General features: G+C 39.6%; 1 protein-coding gene across 1 annotated transcript; it reads left to right on the plus strand.

Annotated features, from left to right (window-relative positions):
- Positions 1–3,249: 3,249 nt before the first annotated feature.
- On the plus strand, positions 3,250–16,749 carry PTCHD3 (patched domain containing 3). Its single transcript, XM_043967513.1, has 5 exons — positions 3,250–3,330; positions 3,481–4,539; positions 5,423–5,544; positions 9,575–9,720; positions 15,194–16,749. The coding sequence occupies exons 1-5, from the start codon at positions 3,250–3,252 to the stop codon at positions 16,747–16,749; spliced, it is 2,964 nt and encodes a 987-aa protein (XP_043823448.1).
- Positions 16,750–22,708: the final 5,959 nt, after the last annotated feature.

A 22,708-nucleotide genomic window follows, 5' to 3' on the forward strand; every position in this document is an offset into this window, starting at 1 on the left:
CAATTTAACTTAACCAGCTTTACCCGCTACCAGCTGTATGTAAGATGCTATGCTAGATGTTGGGGCTACAAAGGTAAAAACAAAATGTTCCTGCCTTCAAGGAGCTTACAAGTAGTATTCCTGCTACTGCCGTCTATTAGCAATCTGAAAGTCTGAATCACACTTTGATTCGGCCATTTTCTGGGTTCCCACAAAGGAGCCTTTATTCTGCTGGTTTACCTGTAGCCTTCCCTGCTCCTTTCTCCTCCTCACTGTTTGATGAGTAACCTGGATTCCCCTTTCAGGTATTGTTGCTAGCTAGTACATGCTGAGCCTCTCATATGTCTTGCCAAGCAAATATACCATGAGAATCCACAGGCTACTTGAAAAGATGAGCTACAAAGGGCAATGTTTTTCATTATTGTGACAGACCCTGCCACCAACAGGAACTGAATCTCATTCCATTATGTGTGCTATGTAACAGTATAGATATTGTTTAATGTTCTTGCTTGCATATTCCAGGTATTTATTTGCGTGAGGGATGTAGATAGTAGTGTAAGGGAGATAGGAACTAAAAACAGAGGATAGAGTAAAGCCAGCTCCATTTTGCTTCTCCAGGGTTGCTAAGAGACTCCTTGTCATTATTTAAAGCCACAGGGTAATTTTGATGGTGCTGGCACTGTTGGAAGGGATTACATGGGAAATGAAAGGAATTTACTTGCTCTTGCTTAACAAACAACTATCTAACAACACTCACATTTTTATTCTTCCTTTCTTTTTTCTTTCTTTCTTCCTTCCTTCCTTCCTTCCTTCCTTCCTTCCTTCCTTCCTTCCTTCCTTCCTTCCTTCCTTCCTTCCTTCCTTCCTTCCTTCCTTCCTTCCTTCCTTTCTTTCTTTCTTTCTTTCTTTCTTTCTTTCTTTCTTTCTTTCTTTCTTTCTTTCTTTCTTTCTTTCTTTCTTTCTTTCCAGGGCAATGGGGGTTAAGTGGCTTGCCCAGGGTCACACAACTAGTGTCAAATGTCTGAGGCTGGATTTGAACTCAAGTCCTCCTGAATCCAGGGTCGGTGCTTTATCCACTGTGCCACCTAGGTGCCCCTAACACTCACATTTTAAACAATTATACGTGGGACTCCATCAATCTTGAGAGTACCTCACATTTCATAAATATTTTCTGTCCTTAAAAAATGATTCAGGGGCAACTAGGTGGTGCAGTGGATAGAGTACTGGCTTGGAGTCAGGAGGACCTGAGTTCAAATCCAGACTCAGACACTTGACACTTACTAGCTGTGTGACCCTGGGCAAGTCACCTAACCCTGATTGTCTCACCCAAAAAACCCCCTCTGAGCCTTAATCTCCTCACCTGTAAAATGGTAATGCTCATAGTTGCTTTGCTTCCCATGTAGGGTTGCAATGGGGGAAGGTTTGTGGCATATTGTAATGGACTTTATCAATGTGTTTTTTCATTATTAACCAGGAAGGGCAAAGGCCCCTCAATATTATCTCTTTGTGTAATTTCCCAAACATGGTTCAGGGAACTTACGTTCTGTTTCTCCTTATCTCATTTTATTAACTATTACTTTAATTTTACTATGACATTACAGTGTTCATTTTGATATACCAAGTCAGTGTTATTTGACTGGAAATGATATGTTAATACTTCTGTAATTAAAAAAGTTGTTGGATTTATGGCTTCTTGAGGTCAATACCAGTATAGTACAATCTAGGGTACGTCCTACCAAGTTGGAACAACATAGGGCATGGAACTGGTCCTAGACTGTATGTCTATTGTTCAAAAAAAGTAGGCTTGTATCCTCTCTGTCCTTTCTTTGGTCATAAACTCTTCCCTTATCCATAGATCTTAAAGGTAAAATTTTCCATGCTCCCCTAATTTGTTTATGATATCACTTTTTCTGTCTACACCCATTTTGTCCTTATCTCAGTATACCATGTGAGATGTTGGCCTATCCCTGGTTTCTTCCAAAAGTGCTTTACAGTTTCCCTCCAAATTTTTGTCAAATGCTGAGTTCTTACCCCAAAAGCTTGAATCTTGGGGTTTATCAACACTAGATTACTATGGTCATTTACTACTGTGTACCTAATCTATTCCACTGATCCACCACTCTATTTTTTAGCTAGTACTAGATTATTTTTATGACTACTACTTTGTAATCTAGTTTGAAATCTAGATCTGCTAGGCCACCTTCCTTCACATTTTTTTTTCATTGATTTCCTTGATATTCTTGACCTTTTGTTCTTGCAGCTGAATTTAGTTACTATTTTTCTCTAGCTCTATAAAATAATTCTTTGGTAGTTTGATCAGTATGGCACTGAATAAATAATTAATTTATGTAGAATTGTCATTTTTATTATATTGGCTCAGTTTTCCCATGAATAAATAATATTTTTCCAGTTGTTTAGATCTGTCCTTCTTTGTCATCACTCCCTTGACCCTACTTTTCTCTTATCTCTTCTCTACCTACTTCCCTTTTAGGTAAGATAGATTTCTATACTCAACTGAGTGTGTGTGAGTATATGTGTATTTCTCTCTTTGAACCTATTCGGATGAAAAGGGGATTCAAGTATTACCCATCTCCCCCATTTTCATATCCATTACACAAATTCTTCTTTGCATGCTTCTTTTATGTGAGATTATTTCCTTCATTCTTCTTCCTACGCCCTTATCCCAGTGAACCCTCTTTCCTGCCTATCTATTTTTTTGAGATCATTCCAACATAATGCACTCACTTTTATGCCCACTTGTCTCCCTAGAGTCCTTTTAACTGCCCTAATAATGATAAGGTTCTTAGGAATTACATGTATCATCTTCCTGTATAGCAACGTAGACAGTTTACCCTTATTGAGTCACTTATGATTTCTCTTTGGAATGCTTTACTTTGATATGCTTTTCTTGAGTCTTGTATTTGAAAAGAAAATTTTCTATTCATCTCTGGTCTTTTCATCATGTTGATTTTTCCTCTGAAGGATTATATTCAGTTTTGCTGGGTAAACCCATAAGGGGGGAAAATTTTCCTTTCATTAGTTTGAACGATTCAGAGCTGGCTGTGATCCATTGTTATCCTTCATATCCTTAGAAAATTCTACATCTATCTGTGAAACTGGAAGGGCCTTAAACACCACTTCAATGACCAGATGATTTTTCTACATTGCTGGTGCATTAATCTCTACATACATTTGAAAGGCTCTGTTGGCGAGAGCTTATGGTGCTTGCTGTACATCCTCTTGGTGTGGACCCTTTTGCTAGAGGCCCACATGGGGTGGAGAGAATCTCCCAACAAGATTGGCTCACTGCCTGAGATTCCCCCTCTCCGCCTCCCCGGTATCCTGCCACAAGTATTGTTTCAGCCAGTGCCAAGGTCTCGGGGGTTGTGACGACAAGGGTCACACTGAGACCAGGAAAAAGTCCTTGGAGTCTCACTTCCCCGCCTCTCCGTCATCTGTCGTTAAGGCTGAGTTTGGGTGTGATTTCCGCGGAACCCGTAGGAACTTGCGTGTCGAGAAGTCAGACAAAACTTTCCACTAGCGACCAGAGGGACTGGGGCAGCTCCTCCGGGCAGCGCTGCCTTTGATTTCTCCAGGCAGCCGCGGGCGGAGGCTAACACCTGCCAGCTCTTAGGGCGCAAGATGTCCACAGCCAGTCCGATCCCTAGGTTGACCCAGGGTGGCCAGATGTTGCCCTTGGATTATCATCTGTGGTCGCCACCGCCGGAGCCTAAATCGCTATTACTGGTAGACGTGTCACTTTCCCTCCCAATCGGTGGCCGCAGGAGCCAAGACCGCGCCCTTCAGGTCAGGACACCCCAGTGCCACACCGACTGCATTGAGGCCCCCCTGTCGCGGCTGTTCCGAAGGCTGGGTAGCCTGGTGGGCAGGTACCCCTGGGTCTTCCTACTGCTGCCGGTGCTGCTGTCGGCCGGCCTGGGAAGTGGTTTTATGTTCCTGGCCGAGCGCAAAACGAACAACATCGAGGAGCAGTTCACGCCCGTTGGGGGCCCGGCGAAGGGAGAGAGGAGCCTGGCCCAGGAGCATTTCCCCACCAACGACTCCCAGCGCTTTTCGGCGACCCGCCTCACGACAGAGGGCTCGTTCGCCTCGCTCCTGGTGGTCAACACCTCGGGCTCGTTGCTGACACCTTCGGTTTGGAAGCAGGTCAGGTTGCTGGACACCTACGTGAAGAGCCTCAGTGTGAAGGACGCAGAAGGGGTCTCCATCACCTACAAGAACCAGTGTGCCGGGACGCCCTCTGAGTGCAGCCTCCCCAACCCACTCCTACAATTTCAGGATCTCCCCACGAACCTCACGTTCCCCATCCTGCTGGTAAATAGCAGGCAGCCGGTCTTTCTGGGCAGCGTGGTCGGAGGCGTGGAGCTCGGGGCCGGGACGAGCCAGATGAGGAGTCTGGAGAAGGCTAAGGCTTTGAGGCTGGTGTATTACCTGCGCGAAGACTCCGCGCTGGACCGTGAAAAGAGCCGCGAATGGCTGGACGCTTTCCTCCAGAATTTCTCGTCTGTGGGGCAGAACCTGCAGGTGGAGAACTTGGAGGTAAGTACCTACAGGAGCGTGCGGCTTGGAGATGGGGAGGCTGGCTAAGGGGGACCGAACGTGAGATTTCCTCGCTCTAGGGCGCCAAGAGAGGTTAAGTGACTTGCCCGGGTTACACAGCCAATATGTGTCAGAGGCAGTACTTGAATCCAAATCTGGCTGGCTCACTGTCAACTATGCTGCTACACTTTCCAGAGGAAACACTTTTACATGAGAGTTCCCCTCTGGCAAAGTCAGGGGCTTTATGCGGACTGGGTTTTTCTGCGAGTTTCCTTCTGTAATCTCAAATCATCAGGGTGGAAGCTGCCTACAGACCTACCTAGGCTACCTAGGCTCTCATCACCAGAGCGGAATAGGGGTTCTAGACTCTAGCGTTTGTTTGTTTGTTTGAGAGGGTATGGAATTGGGTGTAGTAAGAAGCTGCCCCCTTCACTGATATTAGATTGTTCATATTGGAAACACTAATTTTCCTAATTTTTCTTGGTTCAAAATTGACTTTGGAAGTGCACTCCAGCACCGGCCCTGGATTCAGGAGTACCTGAGTTCAAATCCGGCCTCAGACACTTGACACTTACTAGCTGTGTGACCCTGGGCAAGTCACTTAACCCCCGTTGCCCCGAAAAAAAAAAGGAAGTGCACTCCTAAGTTAATAGCCTTAAAAATAAAAAGCAAAGGAGGTTGTGACTCGGTGGGTAATATGAGAGAAGAGGATGGGATGGTGCTAGCAAATTTGCATTCTTTTTTGTAGCAAAAAATAGAATCTGTATATTTAAATTTATCCTAGAATTTTTACATGTTATAAATTTTAAACTGTCGTATTTCACCCCTTAAATTTTATGTACAAATAAAAAATTGTAATTTGCCTGCTTCTGTTTTATGTCAGGTGTTCTACTTTACATCTCTATCCAGGCAGAAGGAATTTGAAGGAAACGTGGAGGAAGTTATTCCATTGTTTTCTGTCTCTTATTTTCTCATCATATTCTTCTCAATTGTCTCATGTTACAGGTAACTGTGCTTTTTTAAAAAAACGCTTTAATTGAATATTATCTTCTCTTTATCTCCATCACCATTTGCTTCTGAGTAAGCTTAGAAGCAAAAGAAACTGGTACAAATTAGAACTGGCATATCATATTAACCTTATCCTCCGTCTTAATGGTCCTATTTTTATAATTGTATGTAATATAATCTTATATTTCGAGAGCAGTGGAACCTTGAATAAGTCACTGGTTTTTATGTTAAATTAAAAAAAATACATAGCAGGAATCCTTAAAGTATGTGTCCTGACTGTAACAGAAATGAGAATTTATTTTTCTGCCCTGAGAATCTGTGTTTTTCTGCTTATAATTTTTTAAGAAAGTAAGGAATTTATTTATCAAAACATCATCTCCCTTTTTTCTTGTTTTATAAATTCAGATTTCTGGAACTGTGCTCCCCCCTTTTTAAAAAGCATTTTTATTTAAAGTTTTGAGTTCCAAATTCTCTCCCTCCTTCTCTTTTTCTCCTTGCCCCTCCCTGAAGAATAAACAATTAGGTATCTATTATATATGTACAATAATGTAAAACATTTTCATATTAGTCATTTTGTATAAGAAGACTCAAATAAAAGAAAAAATGAAAGAAAATGAAAAATATTATGCTTCAAACTGTGTTCAATCAATATCAGTTCTTTCTTTGGAAGTGGTTAGTATGTTTCACCATTGTCTTGGATCATTGTATTGCTGAGAATAGCTAAGTCATTCACAGTTCTTCATAGAACAATATTGCACAATATTCACCTGGTTGTGTTCACTTCATTATATATCAATTCATGTATTTCTTTTCAGGTTTTTCTGAAACCATCCTGTTTGTCACATATACATACAGATATATGCATATGTGTATATGTGTGCATATATATATATATATATATACACATATATATATATAGAGAGAGCGAGAGCAAGTGCACAATTCAGGTTACAAATTGCTCTCTGGCTATATTGACAACAGAAATTTTAGCTCTGAATTTAAATATAAAAAAATCTTTGTTTGGGGGGGAGAGGTGTCAAAAATTAGCATGGCATTTCCATCATTCTATTGTTGTTTTTGTGGGGCAATGAGGGTTAAGTGACTTGCCCAGGGTCCTTCAGCTAGTAAGTGTCAAGTGTCCGAGGTTGGATTTGAACTCAGGTTCTTCTGAATCCAGGGTCAGTGCTTTATCCACTGTGCCACCTAGCTACCCCAATTTCCATCATTCTTACAAAGAATACAAGTTGTGTACAAGAAATATTTGAATGAATTCAGTTTTAAATATACTAGTTGAATTGAGTAAAACAACTGTATTTTGTCCTGAGTGATACAAAAATGTATTTGACTTTTAAAAATTTCAACCAGTTATTTTAGCATCCTATATTAATTCGATAAATGTTTATTAAACACCTATTATATCAAAGTATAATAAAGGTTTTGAGGGAGACAAAAAAGGCAAATAACAGAACTTTCCCCTCAGAAAGCTTCTAATCTGGTAGAAGAGATTTTTCTGTGCAATTCTTATCATAATTTACTTTTTTTGGGGGGGCAGGGCAAAGAGGGTTAAGTGACTTGTTCAAGGTCACACAGCTAGTAAGTGTCAAGTATCTGAGGTTGAATTTGAACTTAGGTCCTCCTGAATTCAGGGCTGGTGCTTTATCCATTGTGCCACCTAGCTGCCCCTATAATTTACTTTTTTCATAGTTAAATGTATAAAAGTAGTGCAATAAAGGTGCTATGAGAGTGTGGCAGGAAAAATGTTATGGAGAGTCCTAAGTCAAGGTGATGCCAAGGTTGCAAACCTGAGTGTCTGGAAGGATTATGCTGCTTTCAATAGCAACAGGGAAGTTAGGAAGAAGTTTGGCTTTTAGAGTAAAGATACTGAATTCTATATTGGACATATTCAGTCTAAAATGTTTATAAAACATCCAAATGGAAATGTCCAAAATGAAGTTAATATTGTGGGACAAGAGTTGAAGAAAGTGAGAACTGGGTATATAGATCTGGGAGTCATTTGCATAGAGATGATAATTGAATCTATGGAAGTTCATGAGATCACCTTGAGAAGGAATGTAGGGCTAGGACAGAGCCTTGAACTACAATGGAGTTAGGAACATGGAAGATTTTGATGACTTGGTTCCCCATTACCTCTACCATCAATTCTGTTTTGCTTTTAAAGCCCTTCACAAACTGCCTCCAACTTACCTTTTCCAATCCTATTATGTATTACTTCACTTTCTATACTCTTTAATTTGTGCTCTAGCCAAAGTGGACTCCTTATTGTCCCTCATGCCTGTATCCACATCTCATCTCTGTACCTTTGTAATGACTATACCCCATGCCTGAAATGTGTTTTTGCCTCACCTCTATCTCTTCTTCTTCTTCTTCTTCTTCTTCTTCTTCTTCTTCTTCTTCTTCTTCTTCTTCTTCTTCTTCTTCTTCTTCTTGTGGGGCAATGAGGGTTAAGTGACTTGCCCAGGGTCACACAGCTAGTAAGTGTCAAGTGTCTGAGGCTGGATTTGAATTCAGGTCCTCCTGAATCCAGGGCCACTGCTTTATCTACTGCACCACCTAGCTGCCCCACCTCTAACTATTAAAATCCTCATTTCCTTCAAAACTTGCCTCATGCGCCACCTTCTACATGAAACCTTTCTTTATCTCCACCCCTAGTGCCCTTGTATTTTTAAAAATCAACATGTATATGTTGTCCCCTCTAATAAAATACAGACTCTTTGAAGGCAGGGGCTGTCCCCTTCCTTTTTTTCCTTTGCATCCCCAGCTCCTAGCACAACACTTGACATACAACAGGCACTTATCAATGCTCAGCTGAGATGGAAAAGGAACAACCAAATAGGAGGGAGCAAAATCATAAGAGAGTGATGTCACAAATTCCCAGAAAGGAGCAAATATCCAGGAGGACAGGGTGGTCAGTAGTGTCAGATGCTGAAGAGAAGTTAAAAAGAATGAACTTTGAGAAAAGACCCTTGGATATGAGAATGATCATTTGTAACTTTGGAACAGGCAGTTTCAGTTGAGCAATGAAGTTGGAAGTCAGGTTAATAAGAGACTGAGAATTAGGTGAGCTGAGAGAAAGTAGGGGCAATGATTGTAGATAGTTTGGTGGCATAAGGGATGATAGAATGTTAGACTTAAGAGTCTTGCTTCAGGGGACCTCTAGGTGGTGCAGTGGATAGAGCACTGGCCCTGGATTCAGGAGTACCTGAGTTCAAATCCAGCCTCAGACACTTGATACTTACTAGCTGTGTGACCCTGGGCAAGTCACTTAACCCCCATTGCCCCACCAAAAAAAAAAAAAAGAGTCTTGCTTCAGATACTAACTATATGACCCTAGGCAAGTCACTTAATCTCTGTCTGTCTCAATTTCCTCATTTATACTCTAGATTCTTAAACTGTGGGTCATAACCCCATATGGGGTTGCATAACTGAATGTGGGGATTGTGAAAAATTTGGCAACAGTAAAAGGTTATGTATACTAATTTTATATACCTATATCCCTGAGGTTGAATAAATTTTTCTTGGCCAAAAAGGGGTCATGAGTAGAAAAAAATTAAGAAGCCCTGGACTAGATGGATGGTGGGGTCCCATCTTACTCTGAAAGTCTGTGTTTCTGTGATTTACTCAAAATTCTGGACTTTACACTCTGGAGGATTTCAGAGGATGCCTATGCCATTTACCTCAAAATAAACCTAAATAATTTCCTGTTGAAAGAGGATGTGGGGCATGTTTATAGCTACACCTAGAAAAAAAAAAAGGAGGCTTGCATTATCTTGTGTATACCTCTCTGCAGATCCGTGTTGAGGGAGTCATTAACCTTCAAAAAGAAGAAAGTTCAATCTTTTCAAAGTGGGGACTTCTGTAAATTAATAAGTGTAGTTAAAGTCAGCGCTCTGAATAAATTCTTTGTTCTGTGGTATCTTACAGAGATACGCAACAAAACCTTTTCAAATTAGCTGAAATGAAGTAGATGGGTCACGATCTCAGTGTTGTTTCTCTTCAAATTTTTCAGGATGAACCACATGATCAGCAAAATGTGGGTGGCAGCATTTGGAGTCATTTCAGCTGGTTTAGCAGTGGTGAGCAGCTTTGGCCTCTTGCTGTATTGTGGGATGCCATATGTTCTGACAGTTTCCAATGCACCATTTCTTATTCTAGGTAAGCAAAAGAGAGGTATGGTTATAAATCTATTTAAAGTTAGTTAAAAGATCTGGGAAGGAAAAGTTGGTTGAATTCCCAGGGTGAATGATTCCTCTAGGCTTTTCTCACATAATTATGAATTCATAAGCTGTACCTACACAATGCAATATTATTTCCTTTTTTAGTCTTACCAGTAAATATAAATAAAATTAAAAATCCTATCCTTTTCAGCCCAAGGATCATTTTCCTTTGCCGAGAAAATTGAAATAAAATAAGAATGGAGTACAGCCTTGCTTCTCTTCATTAGCATATACTCATCCATCTCATCAAAGCACTCACCTAGCCTTGGCTAGCTTTTCATGCCCCTTCTTTCATCTTCCTCATTTCCCCTGATATAGGCTTTTTTTGTGTATGTGTGAGGCAATGGGGGTTAAGTGACTTGCCCAGGGTCACACAGCTAGTAAGTGTCAAGTGTCTGAGGCCGGATTTGAACTCAGGTACTCCTGACTCCAGGGCCGGGGCTCTATCCACCTTGCTACCTAGCTGCCCCTGATATAGGCTTTTAACAATTCGGTGGTCTTTTTTCTTTTGACAGCCTTGCTCTCTCTGGGTTTTAGTCTTCCTTATAAGATGGTGTCATTTTGTATTTATGGTCTATTATCTGTTTTTGTCTTTTTTTCTGTGCATGTCTTTTTAAAAAAATCTATGTTGGTTGATGAGTTCCTTGTGCATATGCATCAGAATCTTTAGACTGCTTTTCCTTTCTTTCCTCGGGGCCACCAAAAGGTGTCTTCAGAATTTTATTCCTGACAGCTTTCTATCTCTCCTTGGCCAACTGACTTGCCCTGTAGAATTTGAGTACATTGAAAGTTAGCTATAATTTCTCTGAGCCCTTAGAAATCTGGTGTTTTCACCCCCAAAATCTAGGGTGTACATCATACTTTAGCTATTTTTCATTCCATTTTTAAGGTAAGAATTATTTATTTAAGCCATATCTATAATAAGAGATTGGTATAATTTTTATCTTTTGTTACAAGTGAAGGATATGAACTTATGGTAGCATGCAATTATATGTTCTAAATATAAAGAGAATGATATTTAAGTAATTGCTATAGTCCCCAGTGCTTGAATAGTAGACATCCAGGTTTTACTTACTCATTGTCATACCCAGATATGAGACTACAGTCATTATAATGATGATAATAGCTAATATTTATAAAGTACTTCAAGTTTTTCCAAAGTGCTTCTTATACATTTTTAATGTTCATGAAAACCCTGTGAAAGTAGGTGCTATTATTGCCCCCATGATTACAGATTAAGAAACGGTGGTGAAGAAAATTAATAATAATAATAACAAACACTAATACAGTACTTACTATGTTCTAGGCACCGTGCCTTAGAATTATTGAATCATTTGATCCTCACAACAGCCGTGGGATGTGTTATTATCCCAATTTTACAGATGAAGAAACTGAGGCAAGCAGGTTAAGTGACTTGCACAGGGTCATATAGCTAATAGTGTCTAAGGTCATATTTCAACTTAGATCATCCTGACTTCAAGTCTAATGCTCTATCCACTTAGATGCCATGATTATCAAATTGGTGATTATGGAATAGAGTATGACCCATCTGCCCACAGAAATGTTGATCAGGTTTCAGAGATGGGGGTCAGGTGATGAACCTGGACGTCTTGTGATGCTGCTTCAGCTTAAGGTAGACATTCTTCTTGCTGACTACTCTGAAGGTAAGTATAATAGAATAGGGGCTCTTCTTTCACACCACAATGAGTGACACTCTCAATGTCCCAATGGATGAATTTTTTGCAAGGAATTTAATTAATTAACTAATTAATTAATTTGTTAATCTATCTATCTATCTATCTATCTATCTATCTATCTATCTATCTATCTATCTATCTGTCTGTCTGTCTATCTGTCTATCTATCTTTCTATTTATTTATGCAGGGCAATGAGGGTTAAGTGACTTGCCCCGGGTCATACACTTAGTAAGTGTCCAGTGTTGGAGGTCAGATTTGAACTCAGGTACTCCTGAATCCAGGGCCGGTGCTTTATGTACTTCTCCACCTAGCTGCCCCAAGAATTAATTTTTATTCCCCCTATTGGGTTGGGTGTTGGATGGATATAAAATATATTTCTATTAGTTAAAATAATTTATTAAAAATAGAGAAGTGGGGCTGGGGATTACTACAGATATAGAATGTCACATGCTTTTTCAGGTGAGGTCACTCTATTGCTAGTTTTGCTTGGTTCTTTTATTTTGTTACAAAAGAGATATGAGGAAGCAGAGATGATCTATAAATGTTTGTCATGTATAAACAAAACAAATCAATAAAATTAATTTATGAGCAGTTCCTAGGCCAGCTGTGCCATACCTTGCCTACTGTTATCACTATCTTCCAATAGCCATGAGACTCTGAATTCACTTGGCAGAAATAGGAATGAAGAGTAATATCTCTTCCCTTCTTCACAAACTTCCTTAATTCTGATGCTTTCCCTCTGTTGGTTATCTCCAGTTTCTCTTGTGTATCTCTCTCTCTCTCTCTCTCTCTCTCTCTCTCTCTCTCTCTCTCTCTATATATATATATATATATATATATATATATATATATCTTGTTTGTACATAGTTCTTTGAATGTTGTCTTTCCCATTAGACTGTGAGCTCCTCGAGAGCAAGGACTGTCTTTTGCATTTATTGTATCTGTAGCACTTAAGCCAGTGCCTGGCACATAGAAGGTGGTATATAAATGTTTCTTCTCTCCCTTCTTTCCCCTTCTCTCCCTTCTCCTTCCTCCTTCTTTTCCCTCTTTATCCTTCTGCACACCCCTTCCCTTCCCTTCCCTGTTGGTTCATGTCTTCTTTGCTTTATTCATATTTCCAAGATTAATTCTTGAATTGGGGCTTTGTGCTAGGGCCAGGCTTCACTCCTTGCTGCTCTTTTGAGTCATGTGGTTCTATGTAATTTTCCAGAAATGGAGAATGATGATCAGCTTTTGACAAATCTCAGTAGGCTACCTGAGAAAATAATAGAACTCTCTATTCATGTCAATTTGACCTTTGACTAACTCAGTACCTCTCACCGGTGAAATAACCATCAGCATAAGTAATGTTTCTTTTTCATTTGACCACTGCTGGATGACTTCTCTTTGAGTCCTCATTACAATTGGTTAAAACACGAGAGACTTTTTCCTCCTTCTAATGTCCAATTCCACCATCTATGGCAGGAATTCTTAACCTTCTTTGTGTGTCAAGGTTCCCTTTGGCAGTCTAGTGAAACCTATGAAGTCCTGTCTGAGAATAATGTTTTTATTGCCTATATTCATCATTGAAGTAAATGCTAAATTTCATTAGAGGTTAGTGAAAATAAAGATGTAAATTTTCCCATCCAAGTTCATAGACTTCCTGAAATCAATCCATGGACCCCTTTGATGTCCATAGATCCCAGGTCAAGAACCTTGCCTCTTTGGGAAGAGTATCACACATTTATGTTTCAAAGTTTTCATGTTTCTTCATGTATTCCTTCTTTCTGTCACATTTCCCCACTTTTAACCTTCTGACAAAGGTTAGGACTCTCCTCTGCTTTTTTTTTGGGGGGGGGTATTTCTTCTTGTAGCAGAGAATTGAGGGCTAGTCTCTCCTGGGAGAAGGAAAGTGCCCATATCTGGCTACATGAGTTTTTCCCTACCTACCACAATTTCAAGGAAAAGGGTCTTTTGAGTTTTCTCTAAATTACACCAAAGAGACTTTTTCATATCTTTGTAAGGTCTACTATAAATATAAACAAATAGACAGATTTTCTTTTATGTAATTGATTTATTTTAAGCATCCAAGTATTATAACTCTTCTACCTATATTTACAATACATGTATGTTTTCCTGTTTATCTGATAAGGGAACAGGGCCATTAAGCTTGGAGAAGAGAAGACTTTAAAGAGGACTGAAAGGTATCTTTAAATATTTTGAGGGAAGACATGTGAAGGAATGTTTGGACTTGTTTTGGTTGGTCCCAGCTGGTAGAATTAGGAAGTGGTTGGAAACTCCAGTCTCTGTGCAACAAGAAACTTCCTAATGATTAAAGTAATCCACAAGTGGGATTACCTGTTTCTAGAGGTGATGAGTTCTTCCTTACTTTAGATGTTCAAATGACAACTAGATGACTACTCAGAAATATTATAAAGAAATTTCTCTTCCAATACAATTAGAATAGAGAAATATAACATATCTTCCAACTGAGTTTCTGTGCTTCTGCTTTGGCTATACATCACAGCTTGGTTAAGTCCCTTAATCCAAATATATCACACCCTACAGTGGGGTTGTGAGCTACTCTATTATTGGTCCTGGGATGTCTGTGGAGATTGGAGCCTCGTGGCAGAATACCTTGGTGCATTTGCATGCTTTGGCAGGAATCATAATGAGGACTAATCACCTTCTAAGGCTAAAGACCCAGGGGACTAGTAGTATCTAAACCCACCTGGCACATGGCCTATGTAATTATGTTATTGTTTTTGCTGGGCAATGAGGGTTAAGTGACTTGCCTAGGGTCACACAGCTAGTAAGTGTCAAGTGTCTGAGGCCAGATTTGAATTCAGGTCCTCCTGAATCCAGGGACAGTGCTTTATCCACTGCACCACCTAGCTGCCCCGGGAATTATGTTTTAATGTCTGTTTATGAGATTTCAGGGTTGTGACTCAAGCACCTTTGAGGAAGCTGACCCATTCCTCTTTCTTTCTTTCTTTCTTTCTTTCTTTCTTTCTTTCTTTCTTTCTTTCTTTCTTTCTTTCTTTCTTTCTTTCTTTCTTTCTTTCTTTCTTTCTTCCTTCCTTCCTTCCTTCCTTCCTTCCTTCCTTCCTTCCTTCCTTCCTTCCTTCCTTCCTTCCTTCCTTTTTTGCAGGGCTATGAGGGTTAAGTTAAATGACTTGCCCAGGGTCACACAGCTAGTAAGTGTCAAATGTCTGAGGTCAGATTTGAACTCAGGTCCTCCTGGATTCCAGGGCCAGTGCTGTATCCACTGTGCCACCTAGCTGCCCCTGACCCATTCCTTATAATGTAGAAGCCAAGATCCTTTTCCCCCCAGGATATTATGATGGCATCAAGTTAAATTATAGAATTGTAATTCAGCTTATCATAAAGGATATATTTTGTCATTGTTTAAAAAATACCAATTTTTAAAAGTTGTATTCATGTCTTTTTTTACATTATCTGAATTTCCAAACATATTTTCTCCTTGCTCTACCCAAAGAGGCAGTCTTTATTACAAAGAATGAAAAAGGAAGAGCAAAAAAACATTTCAGCAGAACTAACCAGGAAACCAACCAAGTCTGACAGTATGTGTAATGTACAAATATATAGTTCTCACCTCTGCAAAGGAGGGAGGAGAGTACAGATTGTCCTTATTAACAGATAAAAAATTGGGATCAGTCTGCTTAATTTTGAATGAACTGTTATAAACTGCAGTTCTTTCCCCCTGTTTTATAGGAGTTGGTGTTGATGACATGTTCATCATGGTTTCTGCCTGGCAACGAACCAAACTCATACATAGTGTTGAAGAGAGGCTGGCTGACACCTACGCGGAGGCAGCAGTGTCCATTACAATCACCACACTGACTGATGTCCTCGCCTTCTATATTGGGACCATGACTTCTTTCAAATCTGTGCAGGCCTTTTGTATCTACACTGGAACAACGCTTCTTTTTTGTTTTATATATAACATTACCTGTTTTGGAGCGTTTCTTGCCCTCAATGGTAAAGTTGAAGTCTATCTGAGCCAATTTGCCTTTCAACAGGAACAGGGCAGATATTCAGTTGCAAAAAAGATTCTCTGTAGAAAAAGCTTTTATATCTCACCAAATGGTGAAGAAGAAATTCATGCAATGAATGTATTTTTTAGAAAGTATTATGGCCCCTTGCTCACCAACGTCTGGTCTAAGTTGTTTGTGCTGCTGCTTTATGCTGGCTACCTGGCTGCTAGTATCTATGGGTGTTTCCAAATCCAGGAAGGTATAGACCTTCGAAACCTGGCCAACGATAACTCTTATATTGTTCCTTATTATACTATGGAGAAGGAATATTTTTCAGAATTTGGTCCCAGGATCATGGTTCTTGTCACTAAATCTATACCATATTGGGATGAACTCACTCGAAACTATTTGGACAATTGTATAGAATCATTAGAAAATAGTCAGTATATGGATAAAACTTTCTCAGATTCTTGGTTAAGCTCATATGAGTCATATTTAAAAGATAGAAACCAAGATATAAATGATAGGACTATTTTTTTCAGAGACTTAGATCAATTTTTAAAGAACTTTCCAGAGTACAGGTGGGACATTCAAGTTAATAGCACTGCAAAAGAAATATTGTCTTCAAGGTTCTTCATTCAGTCAGTAAATGTCAGTACTGCAGTAAGTGAAAAGATGATGTTAAACCAACTAAGAAGTACTGCTTCACAGTGTGACATTTCCCTTGCTGTGTATCACCCGGCATTTATCTATTATGATCAGTATTCTGTGATCGTAGACAACACTATTCAAAATGTTGTTGTTGCAGCTGGTGCCATGTTGGTTATTTCTTTATTGTTCATTCCCAATCCACTGTGTTCTTTGTGGGTGACCTTTGCTATTGCATCGGTGATTGTGGGCGTGGCAGGTTTCATGTCATATTGGGATGTCAATCTGGATTCCATATCCATGATCAACTTGATCATTTGTATTGGGTTTTCTGTAGACTTTTCCGCTCATATTTCCTATGCATTTGTTTCCAGTGACGGAACGAGTGCCAACCAAAAAGTTATTGAGGCATTGGATCTTCTGGGCTACCCAGTGGTACAAGGTGCTGCTTCTACCATTATAGGGGTGGTTGCCTTAGCTGCAGCAAATGCTTACATCTTTAGGACCTTCTTCAAGATCATGTTTCTGGTCATCATGTTTGGGGCTGCTCATGGCCTCATCTTCATTCCAGTGTTTTTAACCTTTTTTGGAATTTGTAGTAGAGCCCATGAAGAGACTCCTTGTAGAGATCCTGACTGTCCTTAATTACCATGCTCTTTTGTAAATGATGTATTTTTTTCTTAACCTAAAATCCACATTTCCCAAATGTAATGTGTTGTATTATTTATACTAACCTTTTAAATCTGTCACTATAAGAAGTAGGATCTGGCTGAGTTAAGTGACATTCTCACAGTAATATCCCCTAACACTCCCCTCCTCAATTGCATTAGTGTACTTTTACTTCCTTCTCTTTATAACCATCATTTGTGGAAGGTACAGAAATCTCATTCCCATCTCCCAAGCAAATTATGCTCATTTTTATTTGATCAACTTTGAAACTTGATTGGTTCAGGGAACTAATCATAGTGACACTATGCATCACTTCCTGGTTTTCTGAGTCCAAAAACTGGTAGGAAGAGCTCTAACCTTAGTCTAACATTTGGCCAGTGGGCTGTAATGAGCAAATCGGGAGTTTTGCTTATCTGAATGAACTCAGTATGTCCTCAGTGCCTATCTTCGTTGAGTATTCTTTTCCTGCTTTGGTTAAGTAAATATCCTTTTAAAGAAATTGTTCAATGACTACCTCCAAATTGAAACATGAATTACCAGGGGATTGCCTGGGTCAGGTCCCTCCCACAATGTCTTTCCTCCCCTAATCCTACCAATGAGTCTTTCTTCTTGCCAGAAGTGAAAGTCACTTCATATCCAATCAACAGGCATTTTTTTTTTTAGTTCTGTAGAAATCAGTTTAACTACTGCCATCCAAAAATTGTCCTTTCCCTTTTGCTAGAAGCATGTTTCTCAGAAACCTCATTTTCTCTATTTTTTTTCACCAATTGGGCACTCCTGTGACCAGGAAGATGTTTATCCATTAAAGTCAAATCAAAGTGACCATTAAGTAATTATTAACTTATTCCCTTTCTCAGTAACTGTGTTTTATGACAGGAAGCCAGACATTGCTGGAACGTATGGAACTGATAAATGTTCTGTCTTTTCCCGTGTGAGATTTTTTTCTGTTCACTACTTGATATAGGGCACTTTGATCCTCTAAGAAATATTTTTCCCCAGCTTGCTCAAGTGAATTCTAATGTAAAAAAGCGATGAGCAAAGTCTGTCTGAAGAAAGTAGTTTATTTCACATTTCCTACTATGTGTTATATACAGGGATGGATGTTTGGGATTAAAATACAACACTGAGGGGCAGCTAGGTGCGCAGTGGATAGAGCACTGGCCCTGGAGTCAGGAGTACCTGAGTCCAAATCCGGCCTCAGAAACTTAACACTTACTAGCTGTGTGACCCTGGGCAAGTCACTTAACCCCAATTGCCTTACTAAACAAAACAAAACAAAACAACTTAAAAAAAATACAACACTAAGATGTCACCTAACCTCAAGGAGCTTACATTCCATTTTGTCTACTATACAAATTGTTCAAAGGGCTATTACTTTTGGACATAGCCAGGGAAAGGAAAAAAAATTATTTGGCTTTGCTTGGGTGATGCTTGCAAGACTGGGAGAGGTATAGAATGATTGATTATATGCATATGAGAACTTTTTTTTCTTTTAAGCACCTACTGAAAGGGTTATTGCTTTCTTTGGCACAAGCCCTACCTTACCAATTTCTGTATAAACTTTCAAAAGCACAAATACTTGAAAACATGTAGCTCAGGAGTAATTGTCCTGATTCACTGTACTCTAGGATGGCTTTGAATCCATCTTTCCCTGTGTCTATAACCCTTGTAACAAAAATACTGCACTGGCAAAATGGAACAGTATGGCCAGCCCTTCTATTGCCTGCTTTAGAAGCAGGGGCCACTTCTAGTCTTGATTGTTTCCTCTGCAGGTCACCTTTTGTTGGTATTCTTGTATCAGTTTATCTCTTGGGCTTCTCAAATCTCAGTGTCTTTTCTCCAGTTCACCTTATTGCCTCTGAGTCCTTGTTTGCCTGCCATATTTTATAACTTTCTGCTTAATATTAGCTAGTAAATGACCACAGTTCTAAATGACAAATGATGAAACATGTTATTCACCTCCAGAGAGAGAGCCAATGGACTTAGAGTGAACATTGAAGCATATTTTCTTCTCTTTTCTTTCTTTTTCTTGCTTATTTGGGAACATGGCCAATGAGGACATTAGTTTTGCATGACTATACATATTTGTAATAGATTTTGTTTTTCTTGCCTTCTCAGTGGATGGAAGAAGAAGAGGAGGGAGGAAAAGAATTTAGAAATTAAAATAAAATAAAAAAAATTAGCTGGTAAGTGGATAAGATAGGATTGGTTGTTGTCCTTCATTCTCTAAGAGGACCAAAATGACATCCCCAGATTAGAGTCAAGTTACGGTGTGTCTGATTGTAGCTGATCATGCCAATATGAGCTTGGAATGCTCTACCACAGGTTGGGCATGAATAGTCCATGTGAATGTTTGGGGTGGATTCTGTAAATTTGTGCATCTCACATTTCTTTTGAGCTGCTGCAATTCTGCTTTGCTTATAGAGCACGACACCTTCATTGATGTGGGCAGGTTATACTGGGTGATTCTTTGCCAGTGTCTCCCATTCACCCAATCAATTTCTTTTTTTTTTTTTTTAGTGAGGCAATTGGGGTTAAGTGACTTGCCCAGGGTCACACAGCTTGTAAGTGTTAAGTGTCCTGACTCCAGGGCTGGTGCTCTATCCACTGCGCCATCTAGCTGCCCCTCACCCAATCAATTTCAAAGTTCTTCAGAGAGACCTTCAGAGTGTCCTTGTATCACTTCTTGGGAGCACCATGTGAGCAGCTTCTTTAGTCTTTTAGGAAAGCCAAGTAGTCATTTGGCATTCAAATCTTATGGGCCTAGAACACTCCAGAAGTTCTCTGGGGGCACATCAAAAAAACTTCTTCTTGAGAAACTAAACCAAAGGACATACACACCTAAAGAGATAAGTGGAACCAGATTGGACTGAGCTAGCTCTGGGACCCCCACTCTTCATTGCAGTCTCCTCCACCCCTGGGGAGATAAGATTAGGTATGGCTACTGCCTTTGTGCTGGGAAGAGAGAGAGATGGCTTGAGAGATTCACAGTCATCCCTCACCCAACTCCCCCAGCCACCACCAGAGGGGGTGGTCCTCCCTCAATAGGGGAACTTTCTACAGTCAGACGACCACCTCATCAGACCACCATCGGACCTCTATAAAAGTTATCTGCCTGTCTTCTGCTTGAAGAGATTGGGATCTCAGAGCTATGCTCCCCATGAGAAAAAGTCCAAGAATTTCTCTCTTGGTTTCCCTTCCCCAGCCCCTAAATAAACTATCTTATTCTATTGCTTTTGTGTGCAAGAGGGTGTAATTCTTTAAAGAGGAATTCCTAAGGACCCCCAAACCCCTAATCCCTACCCTGAAACCCCTACCCCACTTTTCCCACATCACAACCAATGTGGCCAGCCCATCAGGGCTATACTTTTTGCAGTAAAGTTTGAATGCTTGGCAATTTAACTTGAGAAAAAACCTGTGTCCCATACCTCATATTGCCAGATGATCTTCAAGATCTTCATAAGACAATTCAAATGGAAGCAATTCAGTTCCCTGGCATGGTGCTGTATACTGTCCAGGTTTCATAGGCATAAACAATAGGATCAGCACAACAGCTCTGTAGACCTTCAGTGTGGTGGGCTGTCTAAAATTTCGTTATCTCCCACACTTGCCTTTGGAGCCTCCCAAACACCAAGCTAGTTCTGATTGTTTGACTAAAGACTTACAGTTTTGCTGGTTTAAAAGCTCTTTCCTCAGCCTTAGGGAAATGTTATTGCCCTAAGAAGTACCTAACTTCTTCCCCTTTTTGTAGCCCCTTTCCTTACATCTCAGAGAGTATGAAAGATAGCTCCAGAAGGAAAATAATTTGTTAAACTCTCTAGAATCATAGAATTACAGATGGAAGGGAACTCAGAAATCATCTTGCCCCTAGTTCTTTAACTTCAAATGCATAGTCTTGGTGTCTGTGGCTAACTGGCCAGAAATTGGGGGGAGTGGAATATAAGTCTGTGAACTTGGGAGGAAAAAATATTACATCTTGATTTCAATATATGGGGTGTTTTATTTTACAAAATTTTATATTCTATCCCAATGTTGCATTTGGCAGTCATCTTTCTCCATTTAGCAAGTAAATGGGATACTTTCTAAGACACTTTGCAGGCTCTTTTGTATCTCTAGCACTTAGTGCAGTGCCTGGCACATAGTAGGTACTTAGGAAATGCTTCCTGGTTGATTGATTGGAAAGAACAAAAGAGAAACAATTAACCAAAACTGACACCCCACCACCACCAATCAAAATTTGACAGCATATGTAATGTTTAACCCTCATAGTATTCCACCTCTTTTCATTGAGTCCAAGCTTACTCATTATAATTACACTTTTTGGTTTCATTTTTGCTAGGCAACTAGATGATGCAGTACATAGAGAATTAGACTTAGAATCAAGAAGACTTGAATTTTCTCAGACACTTATTGACTGTTAACTTGGGCAAGTCACCTAACCTCTGTCTGCCTCAATTTCTTATCTACAATATGTAATAGCACCTACCTCCCAGGTAGGTGTAAGGATAAAATGAGATAATAATAATAATATTAGTAAATTATTATTCAGAGGGAACCAGGAAACCAAGATACAATTGGAAGAGGGCAAGCTATGTGAAGTGAAAATAAAAACAGCATTCTATTTTATGTCTATGGTGAATCAAACATTGGCTAATGGACTCCATTGGTGCTCTAGTGAAGTCTCTCTGATAATGTTTTTTTAAAAAATGCTTTATATGCGAATGCGTTTTATTTTTTAATAAACATTTTTATTTAAAGTTTTGAGTTCCAAATTCTAATCCTTCCTCTCTCCTTCCCTCCCCTCCCCTTTCCCTAAGTTCAATCAATATCAGTTCTTCAGCCTGTGTTCAATCAATATCAGTTCTTTCTCTGGAGGTGAATAAATAGTATACTTCATCATTAGTCCTTTGGGATAGTCTTGGATCACTTCATTGCTGAGAATAGTTAAGTCATTCACAGTTTCTCATCAAACAATATTGCTATCACTGTGCAAAACATTCTCCTATTTCTGTTCACTTCACTATACATCAGTTCATATAAGTCTGTCCAGGCCTTTCTGAAATCATCCTGCATAATTTCGCATAGCACAATAATATTCCATTACAATCATATACAGCAGCTTGTTTAGCCATTCCCAATTGATAGGCATTCCTTTGATTTCCAATTCTTGGCCATTACAAAAAGAGCTGACAGCAATATTGTTTGATGAAGAACTGTGAATGACTTAACCATTCTCAGCAATGCAATGATCCAAGATAATACCAAGGTACTATTTTGATTCCATGATCACCAAAACTCCCTTGATTCATAAGTTGGTCTCCTAATTGCATCTGCTTCCCAGAAACAAGGACTCCATGCAAACAGTGGGTACTCATTCTTTATCCAGGGATATCTCCCATTGTAAATTAATAAACTGTCATTCCAGATCGCCAGTTAATTTCTTAGGAACTGAGATTCTGTAAATTATTTCCCCTGGACTTTCTTCCCTATAAGAAGGGGGTAAAATGAATTACTGAACGTGAACTGAAACCTCTGATTAATTACTCAGTTGTTATCACTCTCCCTTTCATTTTTTAAGACTCAAATTCCAGTCTCTGCTTTGTCTCAAAGAGTTTTATGACATTGAACAGCATCATGAAAAATATTTGTGATGGAAGTAATTCTCTTTAGGTTTTAGTTCCTTCATCTGTAAAATGAATGGGTTGAACCAGATGACTTCTAAGGACCATTTGGTCTCTGATTTTTAATTTCCACTGCTAGCAGAAAGTCTTTCATCAATGCTTTGTGGAAAGGGTAAATGACGACAGGAAGTATGGCAGAGTAGGATGGACACTGCTCTGGGAGTCAGGAGAGAACTGGGTTATAATCCTGCCCCTGACACTATTCGTGAGACCATTGAAAAACCACTTGATATCATTGAGCCTCTATTTCCTCA

The sequence above is a fragment of the Dromiciops gliroides genome, chromosome 5, assembly GCF_019393635.1.
Source record: "Dromiciops gliroides isolate mDroGli1 chromosome 5, mDroGli1.pri, whole genome shotgun sequence".
In the NCBI taxonomy this organism is placed as follows: Eukaryota; Metazoa; Chordata; class Mammalia; order Microbiotheria; family Microbiotheriidae; genus Dromiciops; species Dromiciops gliroides.

Coding starts and splice junctions, on each gene's coding strand:
- PTCHD3 (XM_043967513.1), top strand. CDS start 3,250: ATGGGGTGGAGAGAATCTCCCAACAAGATTGGCTCACTGCCTGAGATT. Junction 3,331..3,480: donor TCCCCGGTATCCTGCCACAA/GTATTGTTTCAG, acceptor CGGAACCCGTAG/GAACTTGCGTGTCGAGAAGT. Junction 5,545..9,574: donor TCAATTGTCTCATGTTACAG/GTAACTGTGCTT, acceptor CAAATTTTTCAG/GATGAACCACATGATCAGCA.